The 19,189-nt window shown below is 31.8% G+C and overlaps 1 protein-coding gene across 1 annotated transcript in view; it reads right to left on the bottom strand.

Moving 5' to 3' along the window:
• Dach1 (dachshund family transcription factor 1) overlaps window positions 1-19,189 on the bottom strand; it is a 378,258-nt gene that overhangs the window by 352 nt on the left and 358,717 nt on the right. The window contains exons 10-13 of the mRNA XM_013516960.1: window positions 16,638-16,785; window positions 13,541-13,684; window positions 12,975-13,043; window positions 574-626 (exon numbers count right to left, since the gene is read on the bottom strand). Of these exons, the coding sequence (XP_013372414.1) occupies window positions 574-626; window positions 12,975-13,043; window positions 13,541-13,684; window positions 16,638-16,785 (414 nt within the window). The remainder of the gene's footprint in view (window positions 1-573; window positions 627-12,974; window positions 13,044-13,540; window positions 13,685-16,637; window positions 16,786-19,189) is intronic.

Below are 19,189 nucleotides of genomic sequence, written 5' to 3'. Positions count from 1 at the left end.
TTTTTAAATGTTTTATAAGCTAATAATTTAAGGACATCAATTTTAATCTACAAAATAATACTTTGGTCATTTTTCTTTTTTGCATAGGACTAAAGTGGCTAACAAGATGAAATTAATCTAAAGGAGAAGAGTAATTAAACAGAAGATATGGGCAGGCAGGTTTCAAAATGTTATTCCTGAAATATATATGAACTCAAAGTAGTTAAGAACAGAAGTCATTGCCCCCATTCAAAAGAGTTTTATGAACTTTTCCCTTTATTTTTGCATGATGTGCTGTTTTCAATTTGGTTGTTATGTTCACATACTGCCTTGTGTTACTAGTCGTTTTTTATTCAGAGGTCTTTTATTTATTTTGCTATTATCAAAGAGCATGAGTAAAACTCATTCAAGCAACCACAGTGTTTTCAAAAAGTTTGTAATTTTACATAAATATGTCTTTCTGCTTTCTTTTAGAAAATGAATGTGAGGGCTGGGGATTTAGCTCAGCGGCAAAAGCGCCTGCCTGGCAAGCGCAAGGTCGTGAGTTCGGTTCCTGGTACCGGAGGAAAAAAAAAAAAAGAAAATGAATGTGACACTGCAGGGCTGGTGCTCCCGCTCGGCCGGTAGTTGCTGGGACCCAGCGCCACCTGTTGGAATACAAGAGGAATGCGCTTTCCATTCTGGTTGTCTTTAGTATTCCCTCACTTCTGGAATGTCTCTTCCTTCCAGCCCTTTTCCTAGGGACGATCAGGCCTACAGTGCACAACTTCCTAAAACTACTGGAGACATTCATTAAAACCAGCCAAAGCATTCTAAGAACATCAAGTGAGATATTAATACAAGTAAGTCTTTTATCATGAAATGTAAATTACTAGCCCTTAGTTCTGCTATGATCACCTCATAACCCTTCACATGTAAATATGGAACCACAGTTCAGAATCAAAGTTAAACACAGCATACCTGAATATGTATGGGAATAATTTATGTTCTAAGATCTCCCCATCCAGTATTTCTCCTCCCAGGGAGAAATAAATAAAGAATGAGAGTCAGATCCAATAATTTGCAGGCATCATTCATCGTTTTATAGGTGTAATTAGTAGGCTTAGGTGGAACTATATTTGGAGATTTACTATCTCTGGAGTGTGCTTATGGATGAATTAGAAGAATATGTAGCTATTCTACACTATATGAAAATACAAATCATATTAAGAAGATTTTCCCAAAATATAGTAAGAAAATTAAGAAGCTGAAACATTTCCATCTTAAATGTGAGTCAAAAATAACTTATTTATATTTTATTTAACTTTGAAGGAGATCCATAATTTTACATAATATGTAGTTGCAAATTAATCTCTTAAAATACACAATTTAAATTGATATAAGTACTGAAATTCATGCCCTGTCATGAATTTTTTAAATGCTCTAGAAAGTCTGGTGAATGTAATTTTCACTTGCCAGATTAATGCTTAAGCAAAAGAAAATGAGTTATAGAGCAAAGATAATAAAAATATTATTGTACTATTACCACTAGATATAAATATTATTGTACTATTACTACAACAAATTTGTGCATAGTTGTAAGAATAGTATACATTGATCAGTACGTAGCTTCTTCGAGACACTATTCTAAATTCTTTACATATATTAACTTAATCCACATACCAGGTCTGTAAAATACATATTATGTATTTCTATTATCTGAGTTGTACAGATTAGGAATCTAAAAAAAAGTAAGAAATTAAATTGCACTCTTAATATTATACAAAGTAGGAACAGCAGCATAGGAATTCGAACTCAGGAATTCTGGATCCAGAACCCAGGTGTATGTGTACCCAGGCATTACTGACACATTTCATATGTGGTGTACCCATGTACTCATAGAAAATAAGTAGATGTTCTTTTGATCTGGGTAGACTAGAAAACATCAATAATATCTCAGGTCTTAGAAGTTAAAGTGGGATAATGTGAATGCATGGTAATGTTGACACTACACTATCATTCTCAGTCCAATAGTGCTTTCCTAGCAGTGATCATATTAATATTAATTTTAATTCTTTTGAAACCACTCACTTAAATAAAGTAAAACATTAGTGCTGAAACTGCATTGGCACCTGCAATGAATTTATTAATATCACTATAAACTAGTGGATGCATTCTAGTTTGTTTTACTTCAGGGAAAACTTATTGAGAAAATACAAATAGAAAATGGTAGTGAGACAGGAAAAAAACCTCTGGATAATGAAAATGCCTTTTTACTAAAGATAGGTTCCACAAGAAATGCAAAGTTAATTTAATTGATATTTATCACAGTACTAAACTTTACATGGAAGGAACTGCATATTTGCATTTGGTATCTTAATCCTTACAAATTTATGCCACCCTCTTTATCCAGTGTAATACTTAGTTAGTCACAACCACTTCGTAAATTACGGTGAGATAAAAAGATCGCTGTTTATGTTAATGGAAGCAATGTGTACATAGACAAACGGACTTGGAGGTGCTGACATGACTGAGTCTAAGTAACTTATATCATGTGCCTCAGTTTCCTCAAATATAAAATGGGCTTATAAACATCATCAAAACAAAAATTTTATAGAATTGTGCATACCTTAAACTGCCTTAGAAATACTAGTTCATATTCTTCTTTGTTGTATCCTGAAACATTGCTGCATCAAAAAGAATGAATCCCATTAATAGGTCACCATTTCCCTTCCATTTTTTAAAATCCTAGGTTGTCCTTACATTGGGCCTCAATTCACTTGAATCTACATGACTGGCACTTCAGATTTTGAGGTCTATCCCTTCCTGGGCCTGTCTCTTGGTTTTTACTATGATCTCCTAGTTTGTGAGAGCAGAAATCCCTGTTGCAATTCTTCAGGAGACAGATGTAGAACAAAGTTGGAACTTTACAGTTTCTGCCAGGAAACACTGTCAGTCAATCTACAATTTGTTCATAGAAACTATTGGAATTTTATGGGCTAATTTCTTTGAATTAACTAAAATATTTTGAACTAATCAACCATTTCCCAAATAATTAAACATACTGATGTTTTTTAAATCCATACCTTCTAATTGCCCAGTACTTCAGGCAGAAAAAATAACACTGCCATTGAAAGAAATGTTCAGGCCTTTATAAAGCTTATTAGTACAACTGAATAGCTGCATTCACTTACCAACTGTTTTGCCATCTTTGAGAAAGTGAAGTTGAACTTTATTTTTTTTAGGTGTTCTTGTTGTTAAAATGATACTGAAAGCTAAATAATGTGTTTGTTGTAAGTCTAAAGAGATTTTTTGAATTCTTCAATTATAAAAACATTTAAAACATACAAACTTGTGCAATTTTTATTTTAATGAAGATGAGAAGTTCATTAAAGAAGATAAATATTTCATTAGATCTTAAATAAAACAAAGAGATTTTTTGGCTTCTCTCAGCACAAAATTCCTTTGAAAGATTAATTAATACATGCAAATTATGCAAATTAGACCCATGCAAATATTTTATGAAGACAATTAAGGGAACCATTAATTACTGCTTTTTTTGCTTCAGTGAGATTCATTCATTTAATTTTAATTTCACTTTAACTGTTTTGATGTATAATCTTGCAGCTAAGAACTTTATCTTTCCTGGCGGGTCACTTAAACTTATAAATTTCATCAAGTGAGCACACAGAAATCTGTAAAGGTATTCTCAAGACTATGTTTAGTATCAAGAGAAATTTTTGACACAATGCACTCCCACAAACAGGGAAACTGGAAGGGAATGTGAGCTCATTCTTGGACAAGGTTCAACTGCTGGAAAAGCAATTAATTTGCTTTGGCTGTGCTAATATAGGGGAATTAGAAAGTGTGACACAAGACAAATAGAAATAATTAGTTCTCCAAAATGATGTTCTCATTAATATGGTTCGAGCAGTAGAAATTAAAAAAAAAAAAAAAAAAAAAAAAAAAAAAAAAACATTATTGTGGCGTATCTGCATTTTGTTCCTATCCCCGGGAGGTAGCATAACCCACTAGAAACATTCTTATATTTATTGTCTAAATGATGATGTTTTAATTTTTTTCTAAGTGAAAATTCACATCAAAAGGTGTTATATGTTACAAATGTCTAAACGTATTCATTTTATCAAAATTGATGGCATACTTTACTTAATCATGTACTATATTTGTGGCTCAAGTTTTTATTTTGCATACAAAAATCCTGTACTTTAATGAACAGAATTAAATATGGAAGTACATTTTCTATAATTTGAATATTCAAATCACTCTTGTGACTCTTGAAATATCATAACATTTTTCAGAAAAAAAATATGGATTGTATTTATGCAGCATTTTAAAGAAACTCTTCTGCGTCTTATCAGTTCTCTCACGTAGGCAGGCCGCTCTGGCTAAGAGTGGACACGAGAAGAAGAAGCAGCTTTGTGAATGTGAACCACTAGAGTCAGTTCTAACCCACATTACTAGGTTAATCGTCCTCAGCTTTGGTAAACGTGATACACATTTTCCTACTGATTCAGTGTTCAGTCAGGAAGCTGATTGGATATAATGTCCATCCATTTTTTTCCGTGATAATAAAGGTGAGAAATCTCCAAGCAAAAAATTATTATTAAAAATTACTTTTCCTTCAATATGAAGGTAATGTACTGTCTAAAAATTTAAAAATTAATGTTCTAAGTACAGGAAAACTAACTTCATAGACAGTTTGCAATGAATAGTAAAAAAATACATAATGGATAAAAATACATATAAAATTAAAGTGACAGAGGCTTATTTGAACCTCATTGTTACTCTGGTACTACTATGAAAAGATGGAACTGGATACAAATCACTCTTTGTATTTGTTGAGCTTTTTAATATTCTTTAAAATAGATCTAAAAATTCAGTTATCTGTCTTCCAAAGGTGACTTAATTTTATTCAGTTTTTAACGTCTAAGTTTTTCAAGCTGCTTTTGCATCTTAAAACATTCCACATGGCTGTATGTTATGCCTTCCAAATTAGGATCATCTGTGAGATTCATTGGTACAGTTTGCTTCAGCACTATTTCACTTCACAAATCATGATATCAAATTTGGATCCAGCATAATCTTTAGGGTCCCCTTCTGATACGTTTCTCATTTCCCATTCATCATTCTTCTCTCATTACAGGTCTTCAGACAATATTAAAGCTAAATCACAAATATATTCATGAACAAGCCACTTTAATTCAATTATACAATTTTATCCATGTTAATAAAACTGTAAAATTTTATATTAATAATGCTTGGCTTAAGTACTTAATAGCAATTTAGTTGCACAATGTCCATTTTCCCCTCTCTAAACTTCAAATTCCAATCCCTTGTCTCTGGTACTTTCAGATAAAAGTGATTTCTATATCTCCTAAATTCTCCTAATGTTGATCTGCTCTTACATAATTTTTACTAAGAAAAATGGTATCAAACACTTTACAAAATAAGACCTATTATTTTCTTTTCATTAACTACCTAGTATTTGGTGAATGGCCTGAGAATTGAAATAACATCACAGAAATGTCACAATACAACACAGACATTATAATGACCACTGTAATGTCTTTTTTATTTTAAAAGTAAAAGAATGAAGCAGAAGCAGAAGTGGAAATTTCAAATGATAGCAGTACGGAAAAAGTACCTTAAAATACTTTTATGTAATAATAATTAGAATGAATTATTTTATTGGGAGCAATTTTTAGGAGTTTCCAACTTAATGCCCATCATGTCCAATTTCATATATAATTGGTGTAAAATATGAAGAAACCATATAGAACAAAAAATTACACAGGGCTTCAGTATTTGGAGTTTAAGCATATCTACTTACATTCAAATGCAATATTTAAAGAAATAAATATCTTTATACTAAATGATGGAAAAGATTATACAATTTAGAAAATATGAAAATTCATTAATATCTCTAGAGCATCCTATCTAATAAAGCTGATTTCTAGATGAATGGGTAATTAACAATGACCTGTGATAACTGTAGAACAATAGTCTATTTATTAGACTACAGTCAATATCACATTTTGTTCAACATAATCAATGCTACCTGAAATTGATTAGCTGTACTGAAATGCTGCCAAGCACCAAAAACCAGTGCCAAGGGAATTAAAGCGTATTTATTATCATTGCATTTTGCTCAGAGTAACATGATTTTAACATATTTTAAGATCAAGAAAAACAGTTGGAAGTAATCCCTATGGTGATTACTTATTCCTAAGTGACTAGACAAAAGTCAAGCTGGCAGCCCAAAATATAATTTTAAGTTCTATGCTTTCATTTTACTGATTTACTTCTTTTCTCTAATTAAAAACATTTTAAATATGGAAAAATGAGTTTAGGTAACTGAAAATATTATGGTAAAATCTCCACAAATACTTCACAATGGGATTAATTCAATAGTGCACAATAAATAAAGACCAATTTTCCAATAAGGGAAATGTAAATTATATATTAGAGCAATAATAGCTTTAGTGTTTACCAGTTGCCAGGCTCTGTAGTAATTATGTTAATTCATAATAATAAAATTTAATATTAACAGCTAAAATTTAACTGTGTATGTACCATTGCCCAGTACACACTGTGTCTTACATAAATTATTATATTTAATCTTTAATGTTCACACCTCCCCAAAAGTAACCAATTGCACAAGAAAAAAATATTAGAAAATTTGTGCACTTTCTAACTTCTATGTTGTGTAGAAATGCCTATGGAATCCCAATTTCCATATGAGACATAGAAGTCTTTTTTAAGTAGTAGAAATTGAAGTATGCTAAAAACAATTCTGATATTAAAATTTGAATGATACACTCGTAAAGATCTTAAAAGTGGTAAGATTAAGTCAGGTTTGATTTAACAATATTAATTTAAGTCTTGGCATGTTATTTAGCAAGTTCTATCCAAACCTTTACTTCAAAAGGAAGAAGGATTTCTTCATGTGTCACACACCAAATACAATTTGGATTTGTTGCTGAGGTTCTAAATTTATTGTGAGTTCATTACATGCTGCTTTGTGAGGATGAAATTGAATCTTTTATCTAAACATGATTAATTTCTTACTTTATCTTATTGCTACTTTATTTTCTTTGTTTAAAATGAAGTTTTTCTCCGTGTGTCTGGAAGTGTCTATAAACATAGTATAGGCATGATGGCCAGAAAATGGTAAAAACAGGAAAGAAACATTTTTTAAATTGTTAATAATTTCGATGATACATTGCCTGGTCTTTTTAAATTATTAACATACAATGTGTTGAGTACTTAAACTGAGTGATACAGCTGAAGTGGTTGCACTATAAGAGATACGGAAGTCCAGGTAGCAAGTCCTAGTAGAAAGAACATAGTTGTTTGGGTGAAAAATCTGGATTTAAGTGCCAGCAATCCAACCAACTAGCAGTATGACAAAAATGGCAGTATGACAAGCAATGAGCAGAATAAGCAATTTTTTTTTTTTTTTTTTTTGGTTTTTCTCCGGTACCAGGAACCGAACTCACGACCTTGCGCTTGCCAGGCAGGCGCTTTGTCGCTGAGCTAAATCCCCAGCCCAGAATAAGCAATTTAATTAAACACTCATGGCTTACATTACCTTGCCTTTACATTAGAATACTCTATTATATAAGAAAGGAGGAAAGGCTCATTATGTTCCAATATTTTTCACTATTTTAATAAGGGAACACTTCCACTTAAGATGTAATACTCTGAAATCTAAATAAAAGAAATGCAATCCTGGGAAATTCAATGAGTACTACAACATTTAACTCAATAAATAAAGAAGCTTGATAAAAGATATAAATTCCTTTCATAAAATGACATGATATATGATATTTTGCAGCTCTCAGTTATGAATCAAATAATAATAATAATGATATATTTTCAAGGAGAAAGAAGGACATCATTTAACAATCCTAATTTAAAAGCACTCAGGAAGAAAATAAGGTGATGTGGAGAACAACTGGACCACGTTATAGTCCTAACTGACACACTCTTAGTGTGACTTTTAATAAGTCATCTACCCTCACTAAGCCTCAGTTTTCTCTTTGGCACAAGAAAGATTTAATTTATCTTAAACACATAGCTCCATACTAATGCAGTGACAACAAAAAGTGTGTTTAGTATATCACTGATGTTGAATATGATTATTAAATAAATTAATAATTTTAAAATTAAATTCAGCCTGTGTCTTCCATCTAGGAAACAGAACCTTTTTAAATGGGAAAGAAAGAGATTGTTAATGTGTAGGCAAGTATTTTATGTCTTTTTATTGGTGGACTATTTGGTTTTCTGTGATCTAGGATCAGTTAAAAAGAAAATAAAAAGCAAAATAATTTTAATTATTGGCATTGGATGTACATAAAAGATGTACTTTCAAGTGAAGTCAAGATTTTCCAAGCATAACTTGAAGATAACCTATGATGTCAGAGGCACTGTGGTTCACATTAATATTGATTTTAACAATAATTTAGGTGTTCAAAAGAATAGGTTTTAACTTGAAAAATTAAAGCAAAATGCAACTGTTTTGAAAGTAAACTTTCAAGATTTTTCAAAAATTTTATATAAAATATAGTCTCCCAGTAATATCTACCATGTCATGGTAGAATGTGTTTTTGGCAGATTTAACCTTTTGTAATTTTAACAACCAAATCAGAAAAGCATTATATTCATGTATATTAGATGAAAGAAAAGCATGCACTTTGTAAATAGGATGGGAAAAACTAATTATTAAATGTGATTTTGGAATGTTAAATTAAATATTATTTTAAAATTCAAAAATAAGATATAAATAGGTATGTACAGAATGCGTATCTTAGATCCTATGTGCAAAGAATAAAATGATATTAGAGGCACACACAACAAGAAAAAACACACACTGTTAATTCAGCTATCAAATATGAACATTAATTTTGCCAGCATTTATAATTCTAACTTTCCCAATCAGTCACATCATTTTTATTTCCTTCCATCAGTCTCTCCAACTGAGAAATGCTGAAAAATAAGAACTTCTGACTGAGAAATGTTGAACAATAAGAACTTCCATATCCATAAGTTCTAACACAGGTCCTAATTTAACAGTGTCTAATTTCTTCCTTCAGGGAACACATAGAAAGTATCATTGTGTGCCCAACACCCCTACAGATAATAGGGCAGTGGCGGCATGCCTATGGCATGCATAGCATTTGTTTTTCTTTTAAGACAAGAGATGCTAAAGTATGAATTGTCTTTTCTAAAGTAAAACCTCAGTATTCAGGTTGAGTTGCAGTGCCGGCCCTTTGCAATAAATCAAAGCGTTTTAGGTTGCAGTTTGGGCACCAAACTATAAAAGGTTCACCATCACTGCAGTAGGGGCTCAGCTGTGAACCAAGCAGGATGCCTCTGGCTGCCCAACTACTCTGAGAGAAGAACACTGAATAAGCAGCTCCAGAGGCACACAGGTGGAACTGAGCCTAAGGGGCAGGTCAGCGCTTCAGCGGAAGCGAAGTGTTCTAAAGGTGGTAACTTCTAAACTGGGATTTCAATGGTGCACAAGTTAAGGCAAGGAAGTGGGGAGGGATGTCCTTGCCTTTAGGAAAATATCAAGAACAAAAATGCCAGCAAGACAGGAGCAGAGAGATTGAAGGGGAAGAGCGGTGATTAAGGGTAGATTGCCATGGAGTGAAGGAGGGAGATGTCAAATTCAGTTCTTCCTTCATTATACGGACATTGAATTAGACCTGATGAGAGTCAGGAAGAGAGTCACTGTGGGAAAGCAATACTGCAGAAAGTTAGATTTGTGGAGAGAATACTTTGTTTTGAGCACTGAACTTTGAGACCTCTGTGAAGCAACCACACAGAAAGTTGTGGGTTACTGTCTGGGGCTGCTAAGGGAGCTGCTAAGGGTTGGACAGATATCATTATACAACTGTCAAAATATATGTTGAACTCACTTAAGTAGATACTCTTGCCTAGGAAGAAAGATGAAAATAAGAGTAGGACTCAGTGGAAGAAACCATGACATTACAGAACTGGCAACATAGAGAGTGTATGTACATTTCTATATGTAGAGGAAGTTTGGGAGGATATTTACTGACCAGCCCAAACCACTGCTCAAAAAGTATTTCCATAAATTCTTCCTGAACATTCAACCATCTTTTTAAAGAAGTATAAAATAGGATAAGTTGTTTTGGTTTTTTTTTTTTTTCTGAAGAGTATTCCCTTTAATCTTTAATTGAACACCAACCAGAAGTTTGTGAAAGAAAATTGTCAGTGTCAGGGGACTACTGAAAAGAGGATTCCGAATCTGGGAATAGTTTCTCTTTTTGACAAGTAAACATAAAATCTTATTCATGGAGCATTCTTAGAGAGCCATGAGCCAAGTAATGACGTTTAGTTATCCTTAGACTAAGGTCATCTCTCAATTTGCCTTTCCAACTCTTTTTATTTTTATTTTTTTTATTTTGAAGAGAAAAAATAAACAAACAATGCAGCTGAGTTTCAAGATAGGTTAGTAGCACAGTTACAATAATTGATCTATTACATATTGTCTTCATTGTAGTTAATCAGACTATAAGATAAAGGCATGATATCTGGTCTAAATAATATTAGCACAGAACATTCTTTTTAAGGTATAAGTTTCTTAAACCCCAACACAAATCATCGCATTGATATCTGTGAAGACTCACAACATGAAAGAGTTAATTGCCATATGATTCAGAGCCCCCCAAAGTTGTTTTCTTTTATAGTTTTGGAATATTCATTCTATATTTACAATAGCTTCATCAAACACACGATTTTGAGTGAGTCATTAGAAATATTAATAATAAAGAATTTATCTCTGTGAGACACGAATTTATTTGTCGTACTTATGAAGAAAAGTTAAATCATTTAAAAAGGTTGCTCGGAAAGAATATTTTCTAAACCACTCAGGTTTTGTTTTCACCACCTCTTCAATGTTATGGAAACTGTCATATAAAACGGTGATATCGACAATGATGCAATATTTAGTCTGATCTGAGGTGCTTCCATGAAGGTAAGTAGTTGGCACTTAAGCAGTATTTAAGTGCCCAACTTCTAGGTGATTACCTCGAGGGCCAACTGTGGTATTTACTTATTGCTAAAATATTAAAAATAAGTGATAATCATAAAATTATGTGCCTAGTTTTTTCTTTCCCAAATAAATAGAGTTTAGTTTGGAATAAAGAACAATTTAAGTTTTGGTTGGGTTGGGAGTAAAAGTGAACGTGAAGAGTGTAATGTCTGCACTTGGAGACACAGCGAGACAGAGTGAAGGAGACACGAAGCTGTTAGTATCACTTTTGAATCTTGAAGCACTGCTTCACATGGCTCCCGAAATGTAAAATTAGGAGTCAGTTTTGGCTGTCTTTCATTTGCCTTTCCCTTGTGGTGCTTAGACAGAATTTCACTAAAGACGCTCTTCCTTCTTTCATTTGTTCTCTTCACAGTTAATGTTACTGTTACTTTTCCAATGTATTGTTTTAGTATAATAGTAGAAAAAAGACTCAGAGTGAAAAATGAGTAATAAAGATCTCTTTCTCTATTATTTCAAAAGTTCTGCAATAGTCCACCTGTGTGAAATATCTTTTAAGCAAATAACAGCTAGAAACACCCATATAGTGCTTCTTTGTAATTCATTTGAAGAAAATTCATATTATCTAACAAAAATAAATACTTGTATTTTATTGAAGCTTGTGTGTTTTGATCAATCTGACAATTGGAAGGCTGTCTGACTGAATATTTTATATCATAATTAAAAACAAAAATAATCCCATAATAGTTTAGATTTGGCTTTGAGTTACTAAGAATAATTCTTGTGCAAATGTTTTATTTTTGTACAACATTTTGTTTTTCTATCATGAGGTAATTTTGGTAGCTTCACCATGTTACTAATAGCATTATGGATAGCAAAAGGAAGGTAATTTTAGATAATTTTCTTTTTTCAGTATATCCAAATCACAGAAATTAAAAATTGTCAATATTTCAACCTCATACAAATAAGACTTTGTCTACATTAAAATATGCATTTGAGTATATGAATTTTATACCTTAAAATAAAAATAATCAAATTATTAATTACAAAAATGTTGATGATGAACTTATGTCACACATATTATGTGAACTATGAAAAACATTTAATCACTATTTAATTATTCTTAATATTAACAATGAGTTTTTCATTTATCTGCAAGAATACATTATGTGCAAAATAAAAGCAATTGGGAGGATTATAACATTTAATCATTTTAGACATCCCTTTAAAGAATCATCCTATTTAAAAAGACAACAAATGCTCTTGTTCCTGTTTAGTATTCATGTTGTTTGACCGAGTTTCTTGTCTAGATGTTTCATTATAAATTCTCCCTCTGATTTTGTCCTTTCCTAGTAGTGTGGGCTTGGTAATATACATATTTAGCTCTTCTTAGTGCTTAACTCAATTCCCTCTAGTATTCTATATATGATTTTTCTAGCATATTTGTGTGATTAAAATGTATATAATGGCATGCAGAATATTTGGAAATCCACACAGGAACTAAACAATCTAATTTATTGTTAACATTAAATGAGTACATTTTGCAAGTGCCTTGCAGTAACTGTCATAAAGTGACTAGTTAGACATTTTTAAATTTTAAGAACTACATATTTACTTAATCTATTATTTTATTTATATGGTATAGAATATATAAACCCTTTCTATGTTAGGTTGGGCTCCAAACATTCAATAAAGTACATTTACTATGTCCTAGATTAATTCATACATTGTTTAAAATTAATTATTCCTTTTTAATTGCATTGTATAAACAGAAATGACCTGTTAATTTAAAGAAAATCTATCAGCACAAAATGAATTCGCTCATATAAACAAGCAAGATGAACTTGACCTTGTTTGAACTTGTTTTGATGTGGCCCAGATGGTAGGCTACATGCTTGAATAGCAGGCTAGAGCTGAGGAAAAACTCATATAGCAAGATCTAGATTTATAGCCTTCTGCAAATTCCTACCTTGTATTGTCCTTTCAGCATCTGTTCTGCCGCCACTGCGGTCAGCTTCTATCTCTGGGGTCAGAGAGTCTAAAAGCACAGAAAGGTAAGAGTGACATATATTTCATTTGATTCCCATTGTCCTTTTAAAAAAAGAACAACCTGTTACTCTGGTGCTGAATTAAAACCACATAAATCTTTGTCATCTTTTAAAGGTTGAACAGAATCTCTAGTCATAGGAATTTTCAGATTTAAATAGATAAACAAGTCACATAATAATGTTCACAAGATAGGATAGAAGTGGAAGTTCTTCAATTGATATTCATCATGTTTTTTATAGAAAAAAAGATTTAGGTAAGCACAAAGAAATGCTGGATCCCAGGTGCTAGGGTAAAGTAATAAAACAATAGAAGTATTTATGAAATAAAGTATTTTCCCCAACAAACTCTTTCTATCACGCTTTCAGCCACATGCATAGCTGCGTGGATCACATTCATAGAAATATACAAAACCACAAATGCATGTCTAAATTCTCTTCTGAGTATTCAAAATTGTAGTTGGTCACATTTATGCTTACATCTTCTTACCATTCAACACTCTGAGACTATCTGTTGAAGCCGCTTGCTTCAGTGTCTGCTCAGCTTGCTCACGCCGTTTTGTCTCAAATTCAAGTGCTTCTTGCAATTTTCTTTTTGCCTTCTTCTCCTTTTTTAGCCTCTTTTGAACTATGGCTAGAAAAAAATGTGTCACTGTTAGTTTTGTAAAACATTTTCTAATGTTGCTATTTTACAGAGGGTCAATATTTTTATCTATTTTTAATTTCCTGCTGGATTTAACCTGCCAATAAGTAGAAAGTTCAAAAAACCCCACATTTACTTAAAATAATTCTTAATACAATGTCTAAAGAAGCCAATTATTACTTTAGCCTTGAATAATTACTAGACAGCTTTTAATTGTCACAGGTAGAGAAAAATTTAATGGAAGCCAATTTTAGTAAATATTTATATTCACTGATAAAAGAATCTTGATTAAATGAACTTTGTAGCTTAATTGTCCTTTTATCAGAATAGTCAAGAATATTTTGAATAGTTCAAAACACTAGAAGCAGGTCATGTTGCCACAACTAGGATTTTAATAATTTTGTCTTGAAATTTTAGGAAATTCAATAAATGTTTTTGTATATAATAGTAAAATGGTCCTAATTATGATTAACATATGTAAGTAGTAATTTACTTGGATCAAGTTATTATAATTTTCTCAGCGAACAATTTCTTCATAGCAAGTTATGAAAAATTATTAATTTTCACTCTTCAGGAACCCAGTGGAATATAAAACCTCCATGCTAATAATAATATGCCACTGATAACAGTGTTATGTCTATGTAAAAAAGTAGATTATGATATACAGCTGATTGTGATATATTTTTCTCTTACCAGTAATTTAAATATTGCCATATAATGTGTAATCAGTAAATAATAAAAAGTAAGGGTACTTTCCAAAATGTATAGTAACTATACTTTCAATAAAGTAATTGTTTCAAATTCTCCTCTATATAAATATATATCATAACTACTCAGCATTGGGAAGGATCTATGTTTTCTTTAAAATTATCTTTTTTGACAGTAAATGTGGCTATAAATATGCCAAAATCACTATGAGAAAATTTGTGCATATGTCATGAAGCATGATTATTTCAAGTTTACTATTTGGTCTCTTACTACTGATTAAAGAACTATAACCTTTTATTTAACAAAATATTCTGTCCAAATATAAATTGCAGAAATAATAGTTGAAGTAAGTAGCCTAGTTTCATTTTCTACATAGCCTGTTTGTGTCACTAGCTACTGTCTGGACGACAGCCCGTTAACTTGTTGAACTTATTGCTTCTATATAATATATTTTTGAAACTTTTAAAATTAAACCGCAAATTGACTAGTCTTGTAACATAAAAATGAGTAAAGCTTATTCCAAATAAATGGTAATTTCCTTTATTTAATAGTACAAATATCATGAAGTTATTGCAACAGAATTATTTGCTTACTATATCTCTTTCCAAAGATGATATTTTTTATGTTTCTTTGAAAATAGTACATTTTGAAATATTTATTTGAATGATACACTCTTGCTGGCACTACAATATCCACAGTATTGTAGCTCAATATCCACATCTTCTAACTGACCACTCGCGGTGTCTTCCTAGGTGACTGAATCAAATGGGACTGACCCATTCTGTCTTCAGGGTACTCCTCTGCCTCAGTAGATTTGTACATTATAGATAAGTAGTGATCATTATTATTTTTAATTTACTGATCATGATTAATTAAATGGAAAGTTTGTGGTGTGCTCTGTGAATGTTTTGCCCTCTAGTGGTTAAAGGAATAAAGTAGAATGTAAAACCTGACAACAGGTATCTACAAAATTACATAAGGGCATGAGACTATCTGAGACTACCTCTTGAAGCTGCCTCCTTCAGTGCCTTCTCTGCTTGCTCATACTGTTCTGTCTGAAATTCAAGTGCTTCTTGCAATTTTCTTTCCTCCTCCTTTTCTATCTTCTTTTGAAATACTCATAAATCATGTACAAAAGACTTCTTTAGGTTAGAACAAAATGAAGATATGGCTATCTCAGAGAAAATACCTTCATAGATTAAACTCTCTCACCAAACTTTCTTATTCACATTTATTGTCAGTGTTTATTTTGTTTTATTTCAGTATCTAAAGTAATGGGGGCTATGTTATTTAGAATTGTACTATATGTGGGTAATTTGACAGATTGTCAAATCAACCTTATTCCAGAAATGCACTAGCTATTGTCTCACAATAACTAGTGAAATGAACTAAGTCCTGCCTATTTTACAAGAAAACAGAAACAATGATCTTTGAATAACCATGTGAGACATGTAAAAGAATATATAAATCCTTAATTGCATCCTCATTAAGTTAAAAAAAAGAGAAAATCTCCCCTTTCTGTACAATAGTTGGGAGAATCTTACAGTTGGAGCAAATTAGTGTTAGTTGTAAATAATCTTCAAAGTCATACATAAACATACAAATATGAATGACCTTCAAAATCATCTATAGATGGATGGTACAGTGTGCTAAAAGACACAGTTCATAGATCAATAATATCATCAGTTTCTCCCAATAAGAATTCATATTGGTTTCTACTCTGTGTACTTGACCTTGTTGAGTGAAAATGAGTCATTCAGAAAGAAAATTATACAAACACTTAACTATAGTCATTTCTTCAGATATTCATCAGTCTTCAAGTTCAGTTGATAAATATCTTACTAAGCCCGCTTTGCTTGAATAATCAGTATTTTCTACTTTAGCTTCATGACTTTAACTCTAGTTTTTCAAAGGGAAATTGAAAAGTTTTCTTCATGGCTGTCATCTTATCAGAGCTCATTTTTATCTTAAAGATTACAGATTTGCTAAACCACATAAGCAATAAAAATTATATGACCAATGACATAATGGCTATATGTCAATCCTCTGAGTAGGAACAGGAAAGGAAATGTGTACTTTGGAGATGAAAAAAATGCCAGCCCACGATTCAAATTCTGCTGTAAACTTTAGTTATAGGTAAATTAACCAAAAAGCTACAGTCTCAACATAAATCACCTCAGATGTATACCACTGTGTTGAATATTTTACTTAAATGTATTTAGAAGTTCATGAATACCTCTGTTTTTTTGTTCCATAGCCAGCTGCTTCTCAAGAGTTTCCCTTAGTTCTCTTTCCCTTAAAAAATCCATCTTTAGCTCTGTTTTCTCCAGTTGGACCTGCTTTTCTTGAGCTCTGGCATTATCTATGGCAACTTTCAAAAGCCCCTGTACAAAGAAAGTATTCAGAATGGTAATATTTTGGTGCAGAGCACTTTACATTCATTACTTCAAATCATTTTATAAGAAAGGTACATACTTATCAAATTCTTTCATTCTTAATCACCCAGCACCAATTAAGGTAAATACTGTAAACCACAAAATTTCTAAATCTAATTAAACTATTATAGAAAGACAAATATTTATGGCATGCAGGTACTGTTGCTGCTAGTTAGAATATCTAGATCCAAAACTAAATGGGGGCAGTATATTAATATGTCTAGAACTTAAGAACTGAGGAAAATGAGACTGATATGTTTCCACAAGTAGATATCTTCCACTTATTCTCCCCCTTTTTAGCATGATTACCCTAACTGCAATGATCTTTTTTAATTTGTTTCTACCATAGGGAAATTGTTCCTGTCCTGAAAGTTTTCGTTAGACAGCATTATCACTTTACTTCTTCCTTCCTCATAGTTAATGTTGAAGAGAGGCTTTCTCTTACCACCCAGCTTGAAATAGCCCTCCAAATTTATCTTGTTCCTGCTGCCTTAAAATTCTTTATTGAATTTATCATTATGTAATATGGTCAGGTATTTATTTACTGATTATGGTGTGTCTCTTCCACAAAAATGTAAGTTCTCTGAGGTAGGGAATTGTCTCTTTCTTAGCATTATATCCCCAGGGCTCAGAGAATACCTAGAATATAATGAATTTTAAAAATCATAAATAAAAATTAAAATAATGGTATATTTTTTAGATATATTATATTCAATGGATCCAAAATATAGTGACTTCACAGTGCATTATTTTTTAAAAGTCCTTATAATGGTTGTAATAATATGAGAATAATTTTTAGGAAATTCTTTTACTGTAATTTGCAAGAACATATGGTAACAATAAAATGTGTCTGTTCATACAACTGATTGAGGAAAGAAATGCATAAACTTTGACTTACTGTATAATTTTTGAAAAAGCAATATTTTGTGATTTTTGTGGTTAAGATTATAAAAATATATTGAACATAAGCTCAAATACATAGAACCACATTTGTTGGTAAAAATTAGAACTAAAAAAAATTTTTTTTTGATGCCAGGAATCGAACTCATGACCTCCCTCTTTCCAGGCAGGCACTGTGCCCTTGAGCTATATCCACAGCCCTAATTTTTTTTTTACCAATTCCACAATACCAAATATTTCGAAGTAGAAAGGATTTTTCTTGTGAATAGCACAGACTGAAAATTTTGATTGAAATTATAAGCAGAATGGAAGTAGATGCCATGTATGGGTGTACATGAGGGAGACATCCACTTACAAAAGTTAACACAACACGAACAGTGTGAAAATTTCTACTCCAACTTGTCTTGTAAACCCCACAGCGAGGGAGCCGTACTTCAGCCTACCAATATAACTTTGAGCATCATCATGAGCCACTTTCAGTCTCTTTTCAAACACATAAATTATTTCGTATTTGTTATGCCCGACCCTGAATTTTCTGGTGCACTTCTTGTGATATGAAAAAGGCTGGAGAAAGATTTCTCTGTAGGAGCGTGCCCCTCCCCGCTCTTTTGTTGTTTAACAATAATGCATAGCCACTAAGGAAACTGCCATCTTAACTGAATTCAGCAACATTCCTGCGCGTTTCTTCTTCATCAGGAACAAACAATTAGTAACAAATGAAAGAGATCATTACATCAAGTGCCCTTTTAGATCACCCCAATTAAAACTTTAGTTTAGCTGTATTTTAATTCTAAGATACCAAATTCTAATTTTCTGCTCTGATTGCTCTTGTTGACTTATCTTTGAAAGATGTACTCTCTGTGCAATGTCTAGAGATTATTTAGCAAGATGCCAATGTTGGCACCACTTAATGTGTTGATTGGTTGTATTATCAGTAGCTGTTTAAAATAAATTACTATTAAACTATTATTGTCCTTGGCTGACAAAACACAATATTTTGGTGTTCTTTAAATATGAAACAGTCTTTATGAATAAACATGTTGAATAATGTTAAATTGCTGGATTTGTGTAATTTTATATTAATATTCCTTTGTAAAGAATGAAGTTGCTAAGAGTATTTATGTTTACTGTTTCCTATTGTTACAGTTGCTGCTAATGTGTTTAATGGCAATACATTACTTATTCCTGCTGATTATGTCTGAAAAATATTAACTTTTAGGATCCAATACCCTCCGGGGAGTACTTATAAGCTATATAAAATTAAATATAATTTTTAGACTTTAAGTCAGCGCATATCAGTAGGAGTCCAGTGTGAACAAAAATCTGCACTAGAGCCAAACTGATGCATATGCAAAAGTGTGTTACAACCAGTGACATCTCCGCTGCAAAAAAATACAGAAAACCGATTAAATTTCAGTGCAGCAGGGGGTTGGGAAATGCAATAGCAAGTAGT

Source organism: Chinchilla lanigera, unplaced genomic scaffold, assembly GCF_000276665.1.
Source record: "Chinchilla lanigera isolate Chin_1 unplaced genomic scaffold, ChiLan1.0 scaffold00003, whole genome shotgun sequence".
Taxonomy (NCBI): domain Eukaryota; kingdom Metazoa; phylum Chordata; class Mammalia; order Rodentia; family Chinchillidae; genus Chinchilla; species Chinchilla lanigera.
This window is presented reverse-complemented; position numbering and strand designations above follow the sequence as displayed.